Source organism: Lactuca sativa, chromosome 7, assembly GCF_002870075.4.
Source record: "Lactuca sativa cultivar Salinas chromosome 7, Lsat_Salinas_v11, whole genome shotgun sequence".
Taxonomy (NCBI): Eukaryota; Viridiplantae; Streptophyta; class Magnoliopsida; order Asterales; family Asteraceae; genus Lactuca; species Lactuca sativa.
Window position 1 is genome coordinate 73,259,340 of NC_056629.2, and position 21,549 is coordinate 73,280,888.

The window sequence follows — 21,549 nt, forward strand, 5'->3', positions numbered from 1 at the left end:
ATATATATATATATATATATATATATATATATATATATATATATAGGGTTAGGTTATTTTGTTTTCACTATCTATTGTGTGCATGTATGACTGATTCTGGCCCAATCATTTTAGTTATTTTAAGAAAGTAATTAATGCATATTACATGTTGAAGATATAATGAATATTAATTACATCTTCAGCATTTAATATGCATTAATTACTTTCTTAAAATAACTAAAATGATTGGTCCAGAATCAGTCATACATGCATACAATAGATAGTGAAAACATTTAAACCTAACTCTCTCTCTCTCTCTATATATATATATATATATATATATATATATATATATATATATATATATATATATATATATATATATAGACACTAGGTGTAAGACTCATGTATTACATGAGTTTATTTAAAAAATAGAATATGAAATTTTAACAATTTGAAAATTTTGAATTTATAAGAAAAATGAGAAATTTTTTGAATTTTTAAAATTAATGAGGGTTTAATGTATTGAATACATTATATATATAAACCCTTTCTAATAAATACCTTACATATATATTACCTTACATATTAAATGTGTAATTTTAATTTAATAAAATGAAAAATACAATAAAATAACAAGTGGAAAATAGAAAATTCAAAAAAATCTAAAAATTGACATGTTTCCAAATGAAGGAGAAGAGGACATGTGACAAAAAGTTCTTTATTTATTAGAAGGAGATAGAGAGAGAGAGAGAGGTAGGTTCAAATGTTTCTATATCTATTGTATGTTAGAATGCACCAATAAGAATTTAATAAAAATTATATGTATATTAAATGATATCCATACTTATAATTCAATTTTTTGGAAATTAATTATATTCATCATTAATGTCAACAATAATATTCTTTCATAATGAATTTGTATCCACAAGAATGAGAGTGTATTCTAGCAGAATGAGAGAGTATTCTAGTTAAATACATTCTTGTTCTTCATATTCTATGCAACTTTATTGTATTTTAAGTGAGTGAGTAATTAAAAAAAAAAACAAAATCATACAAAAAAACATAGATGCGAATTCATTCTGAAAAATGTTATTGCTGACATTAATGACGAATTTAATTAGTTTCCATAAAAAAAGAATTACAATTATAGATATCATTTAATATATATATATATATATATATATATATATATATATATATATATATATATATATATATATATATATATATATATATATTGTGACAACCCGAAGTTCATTCCGTTATCGTAACCCGGTTCCATTAATAAAGTCGTTACGTTCCAAAAATTTCCGTTAACATTGTTTTAATTTAATTTATTTGCGACTTCTATTTAAATTTCATAAGTGTTGGGATACATTTTAATTCACTAAAATATTTTCTATTTTCATTTAGAAAATATTTAGTTTCATCTAAGTCGTAATTACGGTAAATTAATCGGGTGCGACCAAAAGCTTCGTCTAGCGTCAGTATCGGGTAGAATTCCACCCTGTCCCAAACTTTGAACATATATAAAGTTGAGAGAGCCTCATTTGAAGCCTTTCCACTCTCTCTCTACTTTCTCTCTCTACTCTCTCTCTCTCTCTCTCTAAAACTCGAAATCAAGCCAAAATCATCCAAAACAAGCTCCAAATCATCAAGGTAACTATCCTAGCTCCTAGTATAACACCTTTGGCCTTCAAATTCGTGAAAAATATGAGGAATAGGACCATCAACATGTGTTTATGGTCCTAGAACCTCCTTAGGCCGTGAACACATGTTATGGGGGGGGGGGGGGGGTTGAGCCTTAAAACCCTTCCAAACCTCATTTGGAGCCTAGATATGACCCAAGGACTTGCTTGCATGGACTTGGAACACCTTGAACTCATCATTTGGGACATAAGCATGAGTTTACGGCCCAAGCACACGCTTGGACCGTAAACACCTATTCTTGGGGAGTAAACTCAATTTAAGGTGTTAGTATGCCCCTAAAAACCTCCAACAAGATTCCATGAGAGTATAGAACCCTATAATCCTTCAAGAAATGCACCAAAACTTACACAAATGGGACAATCTTGAGTTTACGGTCCAAGAACATTCTTAGAATGTAAACTCGTGTTTAAGGTAGTAAACTCGTGTTTAAGGTAGTAAACTTCCGAAGAACATCTTCATAGACCGTAAACTCTTATCCAAGGTCATTTAGAGTCCCAATCACTTCCTAAGCCATGGAATCAACCCTAGAACCTTCCTGTGTGCATTGTATGACCATTTGGCATCCAAGAACCCACCACCCATGAGTTTACGGCCGTAAATTCATGGGGATATGGTCAATGGACCGTGAACTCCTCAAGGATTTTACTCTTGAAGAGTAAACTCCATATCTAGGTCCTACACATCCATAGATGCCACCCGGGTCACTCTGAACACTTGAATTGAAGTGTTTTTACGCCTCAAAGTGTATAATCATATCTAATTAGTGATTTAAAGTCTAATTAGATACATTTGTATCTCATGTCATATTTCATAGGAACCTCGCGCGTTATCAAGCCCCGATCTGACACTTAGCTTTCCAGACGACACGTTCCTCGACTGGTGAGTTCATACCCGTACGCTTTTTCTATGTTTTTCAATGTTTTCAGGGGGGGAATACAAGCAAACTATAAATGTTTTCAAAAACTAAAACTAATGTATTTCTATAAATATCTGGCTAACATTTAGATATTTTTACCTCTTATGTATTATGTTGAGCATAAGGGATGTTTTATCGATTATAACTACATGGATTTCAGTAAAGGAAACAATCAAATCAATCAAATTATTATGGGAATAATTTGGGATCTTTAGTTCTTGTTTAATGAGCTCATATTTATGTAAAGTTATTAGATAAACTATCTCTGTTTTAGTTTATCTTTGTTTAATTTAGAGTATATTACCAGATAATTCTATTATACTTGATTGTTTTCACTGTATTATGTTTCAAAACGATTAGTATGTTTGATAACGTTTGAAAACACTGTGAATAATTCAATACTAGCTTGTGAGATTCATCATTACCCTTTGGGTTATCAGTAAATCCTCCCCGGAAGTGTAACCACAGTCTCCTAGAGGGAGAGCGTGGAATTTGTGAATAGATCTATTCGGGACTGACAACCCCACACCTAAACTGCTAGCTACAGTTAGGCGGGCACACCTGGGGTGACAAATTTTGGATATCGTCCGACGTCTGAAGAACGTCAAGGAGGTCTCGGTGTCGCATCAGCATGGTTACCCGACTCACAATACGTATTAATATAAGTTTATTCACGGATTTGATTTTATATCTATCTTCTATCTATAGTTCTTGTATCTAGTACGGGATGATAGTCCCATGGTTTTGAATCTATATCTATTACGGGATTATAATCCCATGGTTTTCAGTCTATATCTAGTACGGGATGATAGTCCCATGGTTTTTAATCTATATCTAGTACGGGATGGTAGTCCCATGGTTTTCAATCTATATCTATCTATAGTTTCGTGTATATCAAACTATCTTATATCTAGTACGGGATGGTAGTCCCAGGGTTTTGATTTTATATCTATTAGTAATCCCATGACTTTCAACCTATAGTCTTTGTGTATCAAGGTTATCTTATATCTAGTACGGGATAGTAATCCCATGATTTACAATATATAGTTTTATGTATTAAACTATACACTGTGGTATTCAACTAAACTTTACTTTTAGGAAAATAAGGGTTTTTCCTGGGATAACTGAACTGTATTTAACTAGATCGTGTAACTAATGGATAACTAAACTATACTTATAAGAAAATATGGGATTTTCTTGGATATCAAACTTTTCGGAGAACCAAAGGAAACTTGTACATTTTTCAGAAAACAAACATCTTATGAACTCACCAGCTTTATGTTGATTTTCAAACTGCTTGTATTCTCAGGTCCACGTTAGACAGGTACCCAACGATCCTTTTGGCGAAGACGGAGTACGTAGAAGACACGTCTGTACTTTTGTTCATATGATATATATGTATAACACTTGTAACACTTTGATTTCAAACAAATGTAATAATTCTATGTAATGTAATGCTTTGTGTTTACTATGCTTACTATGTACATTGGATTTAATACTCAACGTGGAGTCCGCCCCGGAAACGTTTCCGCCTTTGGTTTTGGGGTGTGACATATATATATATATATATATATATATATATATATATATATATATATAATTATGAAAATTATTTAATATCTATCTTTATTTAATTAAATAATTATTTAATTTTACCAATCCCGTATCTGAATCTAATTTAAAAGGAAGCCAACCCCATATTTTCTTAATTTAATACTCAAGATTATTACTTTTTGGTATATTATTAAAATCAAGATTGATAGTTAACTAATCATTACTTATTTAATTTTAAATAATACTAATATTACTTTTACTTTCTATTAATGAGATTAATTAACAAAAATCAACAACTTTCTTAATGATTTAGCCAAAAATTAGCGTTGTCATACACACACACACACACACACACATATATATATATATATATATATATATATATATATATATATATATATATATATATAGGGCTAGGTTATAATGTGGATGACCAATTATTGTGTGGACGTGTGGACAATGCTCTTCTATGAGAATTACTAAAAGAATAAGTTGTTTACTAATGTAAATACGTTCAACCTCACTTAATTATTGTCATTTTCATGCATTCTTACTAATTGTTATTCGTTTTTGTTATCATGCATCGTTTTTCACTCATTTTCATTCTTAAAGAATACAAGTCAATAAAAATCCTGACAACATTATGACAAAATGAGAATAATAATTATAATAAATTATAATAACCTTATAGACGATTTAATTGGAGACAATGCGTGATAATGACAATAGTTATGTAAGATTGAACGTATTTACACTATCAAACAATATGTTTTCTTTGTCATTCTCACAGAATAACATTGTCCACACGTTCGCACAATAGATGTCAATCCACATTTGAACCTAGCTTTATATATATATATATATATATATATATATATATATATATATATATATATATATATATATATATATATATATATCATAAATACTTATAAAGCTAGCATTTTTTCTTGAATCTCATGTATTTGATGCCCCCATGTTTTAACTTCCTCAAACCACATTCATTTGAAACCCTATTTTATAACTAATGCAACTCAAAAGTTTTCTTAATTATGATTTAACACTTAAAAGTTTTATAACTTATATTATGTTTAATTAGCATTTAGTGAAAATTTTACTATAAAAAAGTCAATCTTTTGGGAAGACATGTATACGAATCATATACAAATTTCAGAAAGAAAAAAAACTTAAAGGTTTTTGTGTTGGGTTGAGATCTTATGACCACATTTGGAGATATGCTATTATATTATAGCTGTTAATTTGTAAGTTTGTTATACTAATTCGGTTTTATATTTTCTTCGTTTTTGGTTTATTGTAATACAGTCGTTGTATATTGTGGTTTAATCGTTAATATATTGATCATATGTTATATAGAGTGATGTCGAAAATATTTAATTAAATATTTTAAATATGTTCCATTCATGCACTATTTATCTGTATTGCCTTTACACCCACATTTTGTAAAAATGGTTGCCATGAAATTAAATTATATCATAATAACATTCTATGAGAACGCTTTTATATGACAAATGACAAATAATATTACAAATTTGGTAATTCTCACAAAATATAGGTTACATGTCAAAGAAAAGATCAAACAACAATATGAGGATCAAACAAACAATCAATTATAAACAAATAAAAACAACACATTTTTGTTCTTCATTTATTACATATCAAATGTAAATAGTTATTAATCAAATTAAACTTCATTTTTTTCTTAAAAAATGTACTGTTACTTTAATTGTAAATGAAAATATAAATAGTTATTAATCAAATTAAACTTCATTTTTTTTCTTAAAAAATGTACTGTTACTTTAATTGTAAATGAAGTGTTAACTTGTCAACCCAAAAAGAATGCCAAACAAACACAAATCACAATTGATAATTAACCTCTTAAGACTGATACATATATTATATGTAATTAATATAATATGATAATAACTTAGTAGATACCAACAAAACAATACAACATAAAAAATTTGACGAACAATCAGAGGCTACTTGAATCGCTTCACAAAGACCTTATCTCTAAATATTATTAATAGAGAACCCTTAATTCACCAATAAAGCAATTACGACTCTTGATTGTATTTCAATCATAGTTTTCTACCATTAGATCAAATTGATGACATCATCTTTCCCAAATAGAATTCAAACACAATTACATTTAATTATATAATCTTTAAATTTAACAATTATGTTATCAATTGAAACATATCATTCTATTTATAAAGAATATATCAATTTCTATAATTAATATTGTTTCTAATTTAACTCCCTTATTTATAACTTTTGGCTTCAAAATTTAAATCCGTTTTTTTAATAACTTTTTAAATAAACATATCATTAATTTGGTTATTAACCTATAAAATCTAATCTAATCAAATTACATCTGCAAAATATTTGAGAGTCAAAATTAAAGTCACTATCATTCATAAATTATCTCACAGAATATCCCACATAAAATGAATCGATTTGAGATAATGATTTGAATTTTAAAACTCATAAAATAAACAAGTCAATTAATTTGTAAATTTGAATCAATATAACTGATTTCTTTCTTTTTTTTTCTCTAGATTAATAGCCGGAAATCTCGAAGATGATATCTTAGGATCCCATTTTTTATAGAAGATAATGATTTGATTATTCAAAAACACCTTATAAATACGATTACATTGAAGTTGTTATTCTTACGATTTTGGATTGAGTCATACAATTTACAGTGTTCTTCTTTAGCGATTTTCTTCTTCAAAACTTTTTTCTATGTTTTTTCTTTACTTTGTTCTCCTTCTCATTCTCTAATTTCTTGCATTTACTCTCTCTTCTTATTACATGTTATTACTGTATTCCTGTTGAGGGGTAATGAAAAAAAATTAATCAATCTACTTTAAACATATTAGTTTCATTTATATCGAAATATTATTACAAAAGAACCCTTAATTCGCCAATGAAGCAATCAGGACCCTTGATTGTATTTCAATCATATGTTTTCCACCCTTAGATCAAATTGTTGACATCATCTTCCCCAAATAAAAATCAAACACAATTACATTTAATTATAGAATCTTTAAATTTAGCAATTATGTTATCAATTGAAGCATATCATTTTATTTATATACGAGATATCAGATTTTATAATTAATATTGTTTCTAATTTAACTCCCTTATTTATAGTTTTTGGCTTCAAAATTCAAACCAGTTTAGTTTTTTTTTTTTTTTTTTTTGAAAAAACTCATTAAATAAGCATATCAATTCGGCTATTAACCTACAAAAGCTAATCTAATCCCATTAATCAGCAAAATATTTGTTAGTCAAAATTAAAATTAGTATTATACATAATTTACTTCCCAATATATCCCACGTAAAATGAATCAATTTGAGATAACAGTTTGAATTTAAAAACTTATTAAATAAGCAAGTTAATTAATTTGAAATTTTGAATCAATATAACCGATATCTTTTTTTTAGATGAATAATCGAAAATTTCTAAATTGATATCTTAAGATCCCAATTTTTTGGAAGATAATGATTTTTTTATTCAAAAATACTATATATATATATATATATATATATATATATATATATATATATATATATATATATATATATATATATATATATAGAGAGAGAGAGAGAGAGAGAAAGAGAGAGAATTATATTGAATTTTTTATTCTTAGGATTTTGGATTGAGTCGTACGATTTATAATGCTTTTTTTTCAATGGTCTTCTTCTCCATTTCTTTTTTACAGGTTCTTTTTTTACTCTGTCTCCTTCTTCATCTCTAATTTCATGCATTTACTATGTTCTTATTACATGTTATTACTATATTCTTGTTGAGATGTCATAAAAGAATTAATCAATCTACTAGAGGAAAGATACATGTTAACATTTTGAATTTGTATTGTCCTCCAGAAACCAACCGTACGCGTAGTCTCAAAGACAATTCCCACATATCTTAATTGGTCTTAGCATTCCCCTAAATTCAGCTACAAGAAGTCATGGTTACACTTATTGAATCAATCCTCTAAACTGAAATTCATTTGTTAGTTAGATGCAGTGACTAAAATGCAAGATTTGTGAAAATTCATTATTATTTATTAGTATTAACCTTTAGCAAATTATGAAACTAATATTATATTTTTTTTCATAACAAGGCTTTTTTTTATAATAATTTTGTTGACCGGAAGATATGTATATCTGATTAGGTGTAGCCTGAAACATCATATTTTAATTCTTATAATGAAAAAATATTTTAGAAATTGACCAAATTACAATGTCTGAGTTTGATGTTTATGGCTATGGCAATGCACTTTAATTGTAATGTTTATCAAATTTCTTTACAAAATTTAACATTGCCGGTACATATAACAACTTATTGTTGTTTTTGGTTTTACATGACCAATATGAAAAGTGCCATATGAGCCTTCATGCGGGTTTGTATACCGAACAAAGTAAATTCATAAAGCTACTACACAACTTGTTTTAATCAATGAGTCACATCATGTTGTGATAAAAAAATATTACGTAAATCATTTATGTTAAAAATTACTGTATTAAAACACCAAATTGCTCTAATATAAATATTAAATATTTTTATTTAATAAATTTGGTTCAAAAACTCTAAATGAATCTAACTAACATTTTTTATTACAATTTCACCTAAAACAATACCATCTATCAATGTGATGTGTATTTAATTTATATTATTCACGTTTAACGCGGGTCATAATCTAGTTTTATATTAAAGTGAAGGTTTATAAGATTAGCTTGACATTTAATACCATTATAATAATGCAAAATAAGGAACATTATCACCGTAACCAAAAATCCGACGAATACTTAATTTAAACTTCAAAATAGAGACTATACATATTAATGAAAACAAACATTTGAAGGATTTTGTTTACACTTAGAGAAATCGATGTGCATTAGGATTGGACACCGTTAGAGTTAATGTATGTATTTTATGTATCTAAATTCCAGGTTCAATTGCTTATCTAGATTAAACAATTGCCCTCAAATTGGGGCAGAGATGTGGTTAAATGGAAAATGTAGTGAGAGGGGGGGGGGACTGAAATGGCTGGTGCTTGTTGTTATGAGGAGATCTTGATTGCCACACATTGTAGGTGTTCGATGTAGGGATGAAGATGATGCCAGAAGATTGATGATGGTCAACATGATCACGATGATTATCGTTGGCCTCGACTTTAGAGTTTTAATAGGTAAATAGAAAACGAATCCTAAAATATAGGGATATCAATGGGTAATTTTTTCTATTAATTAATATATGTAATATTACTAATTTACCCTTATTAATTTAATTAATTGTAACACCTGTTTTCCAAAATAGATCAGTTGAGGACTCAAAGGGATCAAATGTAAGGTTTTTGGGAAAAAAACCTTGAGCCACAACGTGGAGAATGGAGTGCCACGACGTGGCATACCAATTTCAAGACCATGTGTTTTGGATGGCCGCCACAATGTGGGAAGGGGAAGGCCACGACGTGGAAGCTGTTGCAGCGTAAACCCATTATCTTTTAGGGTTTCTTCCATATTTAAGCACTTAAACTCAAGGTTTAGGGTATTCTATTCAGCCACTAACCACTCTATACGAAACCCTACCCTCCATTCATGATTGAAGGCTTGATCTCTTGATTTAGAGCTTATTCGTTGGATTTTAGTGAATCTTTGGGAAATGAGAGGTTTATCTTGGTGCAAGGGAACAAGGAGTAAGCTTGGATCTAACATACTCTTCAGATTTTTGAGTTGTTGGAGGTATAAATCCACGATTTGGAACTTCTTCTTCTAGATTCAAGTTTGAGGTCATGTTTAGGTGGTTTTGGTCCCTTCCATGGATGCTCTTGGAGTTTGAGGAACTCTAGAGCTTGGTAGGGCTTCTTTATGTGTAACACCCATTTTTCCAGGATGGGTCAGATACGGGCTTTGAGGGATCAAAGGAAAGATTTTTTGGGAAAATCGATTGCCACGACGTGGTGAATGGAGCACCACGACATGGCGTGCCTAATGTAAGCATACGAGATTAAAGTTTCACCATAACATGGCAAGAGGAAGGCTAAAGGGTGGCAACTGATGCAGCCCAAGCCCATGATTTTTAGGATCTTCTCCATATTTAAACACCTAATCTAAAGGATTAGGGCATCCTCTTCAACCTCTAACCCCTCTTCCATGAAACCCTAGCCTCCATTCCTGATTGAAGGATTGAATTCTTGATTTAGAGTTTTTTCTTTGGATTTTATATGAAGCTTAAGGAAAGGAGAAGTTCATCTTGGTGTAAGGGGTCAAGGCATGAACTTGGATCCAATATCTTATTTAAAATTTTGAGTGATTGTAGGTATAAAGCTCTCATCTTGGCTTATGCTTTCTTGATGCAAGTTTGAGTCCATTTGTAAGATTTTTGGTCCCTTCCTTGGATGCTCTTGGAGTTTGAAGAACTCCAAAGCTTATGATAGCTTTTCTAGGTTATTAGACTTCTGTTGAATAAGAAAAAGGACCATGTTTGATGTATCTTTGGTTCATGCTCAAGTTTTGGCCCCATTAAGGACTTGATGGAGTTAGGTTTGTAGATCTTGCATTAGAATGGAGTCCTAATGGATAAAGTCAGAAACTCAATCCATTAAGTCATTGAAAAGAAGTAGATCTGAATTTTTGGGCTTAAAACTGTAAGGATTAAGCACTTAATGAAGAATTTGGCATTCTACCAAATCCCACGACATGGCCAAGGGATTGCCACATCGTGGTGGTGCTCAGATGCTCGATTGTATTGTCCATAGCTGACCATGATGTGGCCAAGAGATGCCATGACGTGAAGGTTCTCTGCTTTGTGACTATTTTGTCCTGGTATTTCTATGACATGGTCAAGAGGTCCCCACATCATGGTGAGCATTGACTTTTTTTACCGTCTACTTTTGTTGATCGTTGACCGTGACTTTTTACTATTTTGACTTTGGGATCAAACTTGGAGGATTTGGGTTTGTTGATTTAGTATTTATCTCTTTTGGTATTAGTCAATTCATGGGATCAAGCAATTCATGGTGCGAGGGTGTTGTTGTGTTTCTTTAGTTCTTTAGTTTAGGTGAGTTTCCCATTATATTATGTTTTACAGTTTATATCCTTGTATGTTAGGATATAGGAGTAGTGATATGTTGGTTAGAGTACCAATAGGATGGTGATCGTCTAATGGAGTGCCCTAGGGGCTATATGTAGTCACGTAGGATAGCCTGAGAACTCTTGATCTAGACTTTATTGCCTGATCCTTGTTTGGTTATGGCTCTAGAGTGGGATCACCTATTCGAATATCTATCTCGCCTCTTGTTACATATAGTTATGTATTCCTTGGAGACCTTCCGGTAGCAGCATTGTGTGTTGTATGAGGTCTAGTATGCGGTAGTGAGCCATTAGACAGGTAGGCTAGTGTAGATAGTTTCATGTGTTTATGTGTTTACTTGATTGCTTGTTTGTTACATATTTCAACATATTGCAGTGGGGTGGGTTGAGGTGGTCATGCTTTTTGTTGTAGGCCAACATACTGAGGCAGGTCAACGTTGTGTTGTAGGACAGTGATGGGTCAGCTGTATGTTGAGAGAGTGAGAGAGAGAAAGAAAGAAAGAAATAGAGAGGGGTCCAAGTGAACTATAGGCCTTACAAGGTAGGCTAATCAGACTGAAGGCTCGTGTGTGTGCATGCATTATATGTATATTGTGGCATGTGGTATTTTGGGGGAACTTACTAAGCTTTGGCTTACAATTGCAGATTAAATGTTTTTCAGGTACTAGTGGTGATCATGGGAAGGTGAAGGCGTGATTATACACATTCATCAGCAACCATGGGGATTCCGCATTGACTACATTTCTCTGATTTTCAAGAAAATGTATCTTGGACCAAATGGATTTCTTAACTTGGATTTTATAAACATGATGTTTTACCTTAATTAAAATGAAATTTTTTGTTGTGAAAATGGGACATTACAAGTTGGTATAATAACCCTGGTTTGAGGAATTTGGAGGAACACTGGTGTGATTCCAAACTCAAAATATGATCTGAGAATCTTTAAAAAACATTTTTGAAAAAAGAAATTTTAATAAATAGGTTGGTTTAGAGATATGGGCTTGGTCTCTTGTCATGTTCTTCTTTGATTGTTGGCTTGGGATCATAAACATGGACCTCTGGCAAGGCCTCGGTTTTATAAGGAGATGTGATGTGTATTGTAACACTTGATTCCAAGTATGAAATTATTTCCGATTTGTGTATGAGTTCTTTTTGGGCACGGCATGGTGAAGCCTCACCACGGCGTGACAATAAGCTTTTGGGGCGCATATTTTTATGGTCCACCATGGCATGGTGGCGACTGATGGAGAAAACCCTAAAGTTTAAGGGTTGAGACCTATTTAAAGATCATTAACCCCTCATAGCCTCCCTCACATCAGCCTCCATTCACCCAAATCGTTCCTTGCAAACCCTAATCACCTTCCACCATTTTTGAGCTAGTTTGGTACTCTTTTAAGCTAGAGAAGGAAGAAGGAAGAAGAAGGGAGCAAAGATCAAGAAAGCAAGTCCCCATTATTCATCTTGGCACTCTTTTGGACCTTTGTAAGTGTCCAAGACTCGATTTTTATCATTACAGGTTGTTAGATCTTGATTTTTTTCCATTTAGTTTCTTGTTCTTGAATGTTGGAATGGGTAGACCACATAAAGTTTTCAAATTTATGAATCTCCAGGTCAAGATGAGCTAGTAGTGTCTTGGATATGGATTATAATCAAGTTTTGATGTCATGATAGAGATTAGGTCATAAATCCTCATTTTGACCTAATATGGGTTCAAGACATTCATTGGACATGTATGTCTATAAGCACCAACCTTTGGGATGGTTTTGGTGTTAGAATCACTTCTGGAAAGGTTGGACTTCGAACTTTCAGGATTAGGTGCTTATTGGTTAAGCCCTTGCATTATTAAGCTTTATGGATTGGGTTTTGGACCTTTATGGGTAGTCTCAATGGATAAAGTTGGAAACTTTATCCTTCTAGATCATATTTTGGGCTAGATCTGATCTTTGGAGCTCTTGGAGTCGAAGAAAATAACTGAATGTATTAAGCTGTTGAAACTCAGGCAACCACGACGTGGTTGCAAGTCAACACGGCGTGTTGGCCGGGGTTTTCCCGACTGTTTGGATGATGGAGGAACACGTCGTGCCTAAGGGCAACATGGCATGTTGGGTCAACACGGACTATTGACTTTGACTTTTGACTTTGACTAAGTGTGAACTAAGGGGGGTATTCAAGGTATTTTGAGTTCTATCTAAGGATCTAGTTACTATTTGATGAATAGGTGACGGGTAGAGCTGATATTCGGAGTCGGGACCTATTTAGCTATTGTTCAGATTCAGAGGTAAGTTTCCTCATTGTGATTAGCGGGTCGAAGGCACCAATGCCGGCCCATGGTTTGATATTTTTGAGTATGCTAAGTTGGTTGTGTGACTCTTGCATGTGTTATATGTGTATGTTTACCGAGTGAGGCTCGATGTCGGGCTGGGCCTGATGACTATACTGTATGCTATTATATTTATGATTATCGCATGTGTTTGTATGTTTATATGATTATATGTTTGTATGTATATCGGGTGGGACCTAATAACTGACCGATCTGTATATTGAGCGGGGCTCAATGTTGGGCGGGGTCCGATGCCGGGCGGGGCCCATTATGCGTTTATTTATGTATGTATGGTATGTGATATTTTGGGGAACTCACTAAGCTTTGTACTTACAGTTTTCAGTTTATGTTTTAGGTGCTTCTGATTTTCAAGGGAAGAGCCCGAGATGATTGCAGAACACACATCACTCAATTCTGCATTTTGTGATTTACTATGATAACGATGATGTATTGATAAAATTTGATTACCTTGGTTTTATAACAATGATATGGTTTATTGTTTTTATGAATGTAAAAATAAAAGATTTTCGGGTCTTATTTTGGGACGTTACATGTACAATCAGCCAGAGCCCGAATAGGAAAGTGATTTGTATGTTTGTTGTGTAAAGAATAGCTTTTGTACACACATGTTTCTATAATATTGTTCTAGTAACATTTACAGGTTTATATTAAGACAAACTTGGCACGATTTAAAGTTGTTTTAGCTTCCCATTTGTTAGATTCAAAATCTACACCATATGCAAGAGTTTTCCCATTTACTCATTCTTTTGGTTTTCAACAAAGTCAAAGATCATGTGGTCTTGGATCTAGTCAATGGTCAATTCAGTATCATGTTTACTTTTTCCCAGCAATGAGTTACATGTGTTGACAGTTGAGCTGTTCAACATTGAAATCAGATAGTGAATGAGAGTGTGTGTATAATAGATGTGTGTGGTCAGTATATTATGCTTTGGGTGAGATTCCATCATCTTGTATAAAAGATGCAAGCAGTTTCTCCGATGGTCTAGAAAGAGAAAACAGAAGAAATAGTTGTGATTATGCTATATATTGAGATTATTAAGAGAGGAGAGCAAGGAAGACAGTGGAGGGTGGGTAGTGGGGTCTATCTAATTTATTTTTTAATTAAATTTTGATAAAAAAAATATATAAAATAACATCTAAAATAAATTAAAAAGAGCACAAATGTCATTTTATATGGGTCAAAGTTAGAATACCTTTTTTCTGACTCACATCTCCATCTCTATCATTTTTTCCTAAATCTTCATTTTCTAATAAAGAAAAATGTTTTTTTTCTTCCCTTTCATCTCTATTATATCATTTCTATATGGATCTAACATGAATAACTTGTTTAAAAGTCATGAACAAGTTCATAACTCAACTCGAAAATATGAAGAACAAGTTCGAAATTTATGAAGAAATATTTTCGAACTATATCTAGATTTTTGGTCATGAGGGTTGATACTTCATAAATTATTATATTAATTTTGATTTTTTAAGAGTATTTTCCATTGTAAATGATTAAGATGTGTTTTAAAATAATAAAATTGATATTGATATGTCAATGGAGATCATCTTTGAAAAAATGTTGGTAATACACTAGAACATGAGTAATTACAAATGCTCACACGGCATAATTCAACAATTAGTAGTATTACATTGATTTTAATTACTTTACACCATCCACATAAAAAATAGTGGTTTTGTGGAGTGTATTTTTTTTATATTTAAATAAACTTAAAATAAAGGAAACTAATTGTATATCAAGAACCGAAGAACTTTTTCAATTTGATTATTTATGGACTATAATAGTTTTGTTTTTATTGTATTATTAATTAGGTTAGAGACTAGTTTAATATATGGTTGAAGTTACACTTACAAGTAGAAAGGCAAACAGAAATCAAGTACCTAAACCTAAACACACCCGAAATGATGTTGAAATTTGAATGTTGTTAAAAAAAACCTAAATTTACTAGCAACACACATTCATTTCACCAAGTACAGTAAATATGAAAAGAAACATCATAACGACCTAAAACATTCCGTTTTCAACATCAATAGCACCGCACATGATAATTGATAAATCTAACGATCACCACTAGATTAGAGGGTTTGTGAACTTGTTTATGTAGCCCGAAGAGATCAACACCAAATTTAATTTATATTTCCCTTTTTTCCTTATGTCTTGCAGAGTACCCATGTACTCCTTACGAAAACCAATATTTAAGGGGTGTTTGGATAAATGATTTTTACCTTATTAGTTTATTCCTTATTTGATTATTGCGGTGGTAATAAACACTTTTTTAAAATGTGTTTGGATTAGCTTATTGCGGTGAGAATAAGCAATAAACAATAAACATTTTAAGTGTTTGGCAACAAAACAGCTTATATGAGTAAAATGACCAATAAACAATAAGAAATAAGCAATAAGCATTCCCCTCTTTCTTATTAAAATCAGCTTATTTAGCTTATTCTTACCGCAATAAGTTGATTTTTAAAAACTCCTATTCAAACACTTAAATTTGCTTATAACGGTAGGATTAAGCAATAAACAATAAATAACCTATTTTTTCTTTATCCAAACACCCGATAAACTTTTTTTTGCCTTAACTCCAAGATCTATGCCTCAGATCCATTGAACTCTACTTCTACCAACATTTGGTCTTGTAATTTACCTATCGTCCCAAAATGCCAATATTATCACCATTATAATCTTCAAAAATTATATCTTAATATTTTGTAATTGCACGTGTTATCCCAAATGTCAATATTTTTATCTATTTATAATCTTAGAGCATTTTTAATGGATACTTATTTTTGAATTTTAATCTATTGATTCGTCATTTATTTTTATTTAATACCATTATAATGGATTGTTTTAAACATTCAATCATTTCTATTTTTAACATATTTTATTTTTATCCCCTCAATTATATTTTAGTTTTAAATATTTTTCATTTATTTAACTACTTAATTAATTCTATCATGATTTTTCATTTATGAAATGTTTATATACTAATGTCTAATGTTAACTTTAATTTAATATATTTCGTATTTAAGTATGATATGTCTAAAGATGACTAATAAAATGTGGAGGATTTATGAACATTTAGATAGACGTGGTTCAATAAATTAAATTCATTAAAAATATTGAAAAAATTTAACCATTGGATGACTCATTTAATTAGAGGTTAAAAATATTAAAATAATAAAATTACAAAAATATTAAATAATATAATAAGTTTAGGAGATCTTAAAATAATTCTTTCTCCTCTTTTGTGTGTTTGTGGAGACAATGATCTAATACTCTTACAAAACGTTTAAGACAACTTACATCTTCTTTCTAAGAAATATATTAGGTTGAAATGATTATCTTATTAATAGTAACTATGAAATAATAATTGTTAAATTAAGTATTCAATAATCTCTATCCATACACTGCACGTTAATAAAATTAAATAGAAATATTGAGTCTGTGTTACTTTTAACTATTAATTAATTTAAAATTTACTTATTTATTATTTTGTTAAAAAAAATTTGATCATTATAATTATTTGAAATATTAACATTAGTTTGTAAAGTTATGAAATTTCAAATAACTATCGATTCTGATTTATATTTAAATATTTAGCCCCTTTTTAGCTATTTTAAATATTTTTTGATAATTTTTTAATTCTATTTGGTATTTTGATTTAGGTTTTTGATTTACCATTATATTTTAATTAACAAATTAAATATATTATATTGATAATTCAAAAGGTTTATAATTAATATGATAATATTTTATTGGGTAAATGGCACAAAAAACACTATTTTTACACAGAAATTCGATTTTGACACCGTGTTATTTTTTGTGTCAATTTTGACACTGTGTTTTCCAATTCGTTACAATTCTGACCACTTGACCGGTTAATCAGGTTACATGCTGACGTGGCATGATGACGTGGCATACTGACATGATATGCTGACGTGTCAAAATTGATTTTTTTTCCACAAAAACACTAAGTTTTCACTTTTTTTTTTGATTTTGACACTAAGTTTAATTTTTTATTTCAAATTTGACACTATGTTTTTTTTGTTCCAATCGAACATCATTTATCGAATTTTGTTCAATTTTGTCTATTTTCCATTTGAAACCGTATAAATATATTTTTTTTATTATATTTTAAACCGTATAACATATTTTTTTCGTTTAAAAGCCACATTTTTATTTAAATACAAGGTGTTTTTTTTCTTACATTCAAAGCATTAGTTATATCATGAGTATCAAACTAACCATAAGCTTCTAATAAGATGTAAAAATTTGATGGGTTGCAAACTTGATATCCAAATTTTGATCAACTACACGCCTATAAACCTTCAAACACATTTTAAAGTTGCATATTAATATAAAATACAATTTTTATATAGCTAATACATATTTATACATAAAAATATGGTTTGAGTGTAAAAAAAATGTATTTATACAAAACTATGGTTTTTAAATGAAAAAAAAAACATATTTATACGGTTTAAATGTATTAAAAAAATATTTATACGGTTTCAAATAGAAAATTATCAACATTGAACAAAATTGGAAAAAATGATGTTCGATTTGGAACAAAAAAACATAGTGTCAAAGTTGAAAGAAAAAATTAAACGTAGTGTCAAAATCGAAAAAAAAAATGAAAACTTAGTGTTTTTTGTGAGAAAAAAATTCAATTTTGACACGTCAGCATATCATGTCAGCATGTCACGTCATCAAAACTGACACGTCATCATGCCGCATCAGCATGCAACCTGGTTAACCGGTCAAGTGGTCAGAATTGTAACAAATTGGAAAACACAGTGTCCAAATTGACACAAAAAAAAAACACAGTGTCAAAATCGAATTTCTGTGTAAAAAAAGTGTTTTTTGTGTTATTTACCTATATTTTATTATTAATAACATATTTAAATTAATAACTTTTGATATATAATATAGAAAATTGAATGGGTAGAGGTTTCAATTGAATGTATTGAAATGCAAAAATATTTCCTTAATAATATAATATAAATAAATAAATAAATTTGTATAAATTGTTTATTTATAAGTGCTTACAAATATGCAAGTTTGTACAAATAAAACTTTGGTTTCAATACTCTCATCAAATAATTTTCTAGTTTGCAAGAGTTTTTTATTCTAAAAAATCTTACCCTGATATTGCAAAGTAAATTACTAATTTATACTATATGAAATATCATAAATTATAAATTTTGAATTTACAGTAAGATCAACTTGTGAAACAGAAACACCCATAGGTACATAGATAGAGTCGACTGTGAACCTGGTCCCACGAATTTATAATAGATATTTATAATTCTTATAAATTTACACATTTGATCAAATACACTCATCACATACTATCAATTTCCATTTCCTTTCGATTCTACTGTAAATGGAGGCCACCGATAAATCTCCACAGCCGTCACTCTCCTTACCATTGCGAACACGCATTGCCCTTTCCGCCATCTCCACTTTCACCGACGCAGCTTGCCGGAAAAACGGCACCGTAAACCGTCGTATCATTACCTTAGTTGACTTCAAGAGCCAGGCGACATCAAAATCAACCAACGGCGTATCATCACACGATGTCGTTGTAGATGAGACTCGTAACCTCTGGTTCCGAGTCTACGTACCTACAGAACACGCCGGTGAAGATCTCCCGGTGATGGTGTTCATGCACGGCGGCGGATTTGTCTTCCTCTCCCCCGATGCTCTTCCTTACGATGCCGTGTGCCGGCGCTTCGCAAGAAAAGTCCCGGTCGTTGTTGTTTCTGTGAACTATCGCCTTGCGCCTGAGCATCGGTATCCGGCGCAACATGATGATTGCTTCGATGTGCTGAAGTTTATTGATGATGAAGAGAACAGGTCTAAATGTTTGCCGGAAAATGCGAATCTGTTGCGTTGCTTTCTCGCTGGAGATAGCGCCGGTGGAAACTTAGCTCATCATGTTGCTCAACGAGCATGTGAATACAACTTCCGACGACTCAAGGTATATATATTAATCTTGTTTTTCCCCACTCATATATTTCGATGAACCACATTTCAATTCTTCAGCTTAATCTTTATCATGTTTGCAGGTCATCGGAGTTGTAGCAATTCAACCATTCTTTGGCGGCGAGGAGCGAACGGAATCCGAGACCCGGCTCGCCGGAACACCATTAGTTTCAGTTAAACGAACAGATTGGATGTGGAATGCATTTTTGCCAGAAGGGGAAGGGTTCAATCGGGACCACCCAATCATCAACGTTAGCGGCCCACAGGCGGTGGACGTATCGGAAATAAATTTGCCGCCGGTCATGGTGGTGGTGGCGGGGTTCGACGTCCTACGTGACTGGCAAAAAAGGTACTATGAGTGGCTGAAAAAGTCCGGGAAAGAAGTGTATTTGTTCGAGCACCCAAATATGTGCCATGCTTTCTATATCTTCCCGGAATTGCCTGAATCTGGACAACTTATTGACCAAGTGAAAGACTTCATTCATAAAGTATCGAGTAATGTTGCCACTTTGTAACAAATTAAAACCTTGGTTAATAATTCGTTTTATTACAATTTACATATGCATAAATAGTTGTATCAAAATCATTTTATATTGTATCATTTGAGGGGTCTGATTTTGGGTTCTAAGTAGTTTTAGACCATTCGAAGCTATTTTTCTTGTGGCACATATTTGGTCAAAAAAGACGGTTTATGCTGTTTTTGTGAAATGATGTTTTTTGAAGTTATTTTAAAAAAGATTTTTTTTTTCTCATAAAACATGATGTAAAAATGAAGATAAACAACAAAAGTGGATGCCTTACGTATGGGAAACTACTTGGGACCTGTTAGCATAATTTTTGCAGCCTTTTATAAATTTCGCATACCATTAACCAATTGGCAACTATTTGCAATTTTTCATCCACTAACTTTCATATAAACTAGTGAAGCACCCAAGGGTCACAAGAAACATTTTATCCACTCGGTTTTAACCAAATTATTGTTGTTTGGTCATTGTATATAGACAACTATTGCTTTCTTGCCATACATTATCTCAAGATTTCATAACTAAACGTTAACACAAGTTCTTTTTTTTTTTTTTTTTAAATTAATTAATTCCATTAAACTTTGGTAAAGTCAACTGCTATATGGAAATGGAATGGTTAAGCTATAAAAGTTGTAAAAATATAATTTTTTTGTTATTTTGCTCTATGTTATAATGTTATGTCTTTTTAGAAGATATAATAATAAATATTACTGAGTATAATGAATTTACACTACTAATGTGCGATCATCACTTAGATATTACCTAAGTCAAACTTTTAAATTGTTATTAAAATAACTTGAATATATTGATCCTATAATATCCCATAAATAACATATTTATTTTTACATATTAAAATATAAAACTGCCTTACAAAAGTTTTTAAATACCATGTCTTTAATCCAACAAAATTCAAAGCCGAACGAAAATAACCTTTAAAGTTTTTATACAACATATTTTCATTCCTCCTATTCTCGAAACTTTATGCATGCTTGAATAAGCCGATAATCGCAATCGACAATAATCAAGAAAAGACAATATTGCCACTTGTTCTTATTTTTGCACCACACCAATTTTCCCCTACCTACCAAAGTAATGACAATTTATGTCACAGACAATAACCAAAAAAGACCATAATGCCCTTTATATCTAAATTTTTGCCAAAACTTCAAATTATTACATTAGTTCTTTCTTTTCCCTGCATGCTAAAATCACAAAAATTCAATCAAGCTTTATAACACTCAATCTCATTTGACAATGATTAGAGAAAGACCGTATTGCCCTTTCATCTTGTTTTTTGCAAATACCATCAAAATCCATAAAAGGACCATAATACCCTTTTATAATCTTATCAAACCATTTCTTTATTTTGTAGTACCAACCATGTGGATGAAAGTGGAAA

The 21,549-nt window shown here is 31.0% G+C and overlaps 1 protein-coding gene across 1 annotated transcript; it reads left to right on the plus strand.

Annotated features, from left to right (window-relative positions):
* Window positions 1-18,976: 18,976 nt before the first annotated feature.
* Window positions 18,977-20,238, plus strand: LOC111904127 (probable carboxylesterase 18). The gene is made up of 2 exons (XM_023899904.3): window positions 18,977-19,621; window positions 19,710-20,238. The coding sequence occupies exons 1-2, from the start codon at window positions 19,025-19,027 to the stop codon at window positions 20,139-20,141; spliced, it is 1,029 nt and encodes a 342-aa protein (XP_023755672.1). The 5' UTR covers window positions 18,977-19,024; the 3' UTR covers window positions 20,142-20,238.
* The last annotated feature ends 1,311 nt before the right edge of the window (window positions 20,239-21,549 follow it).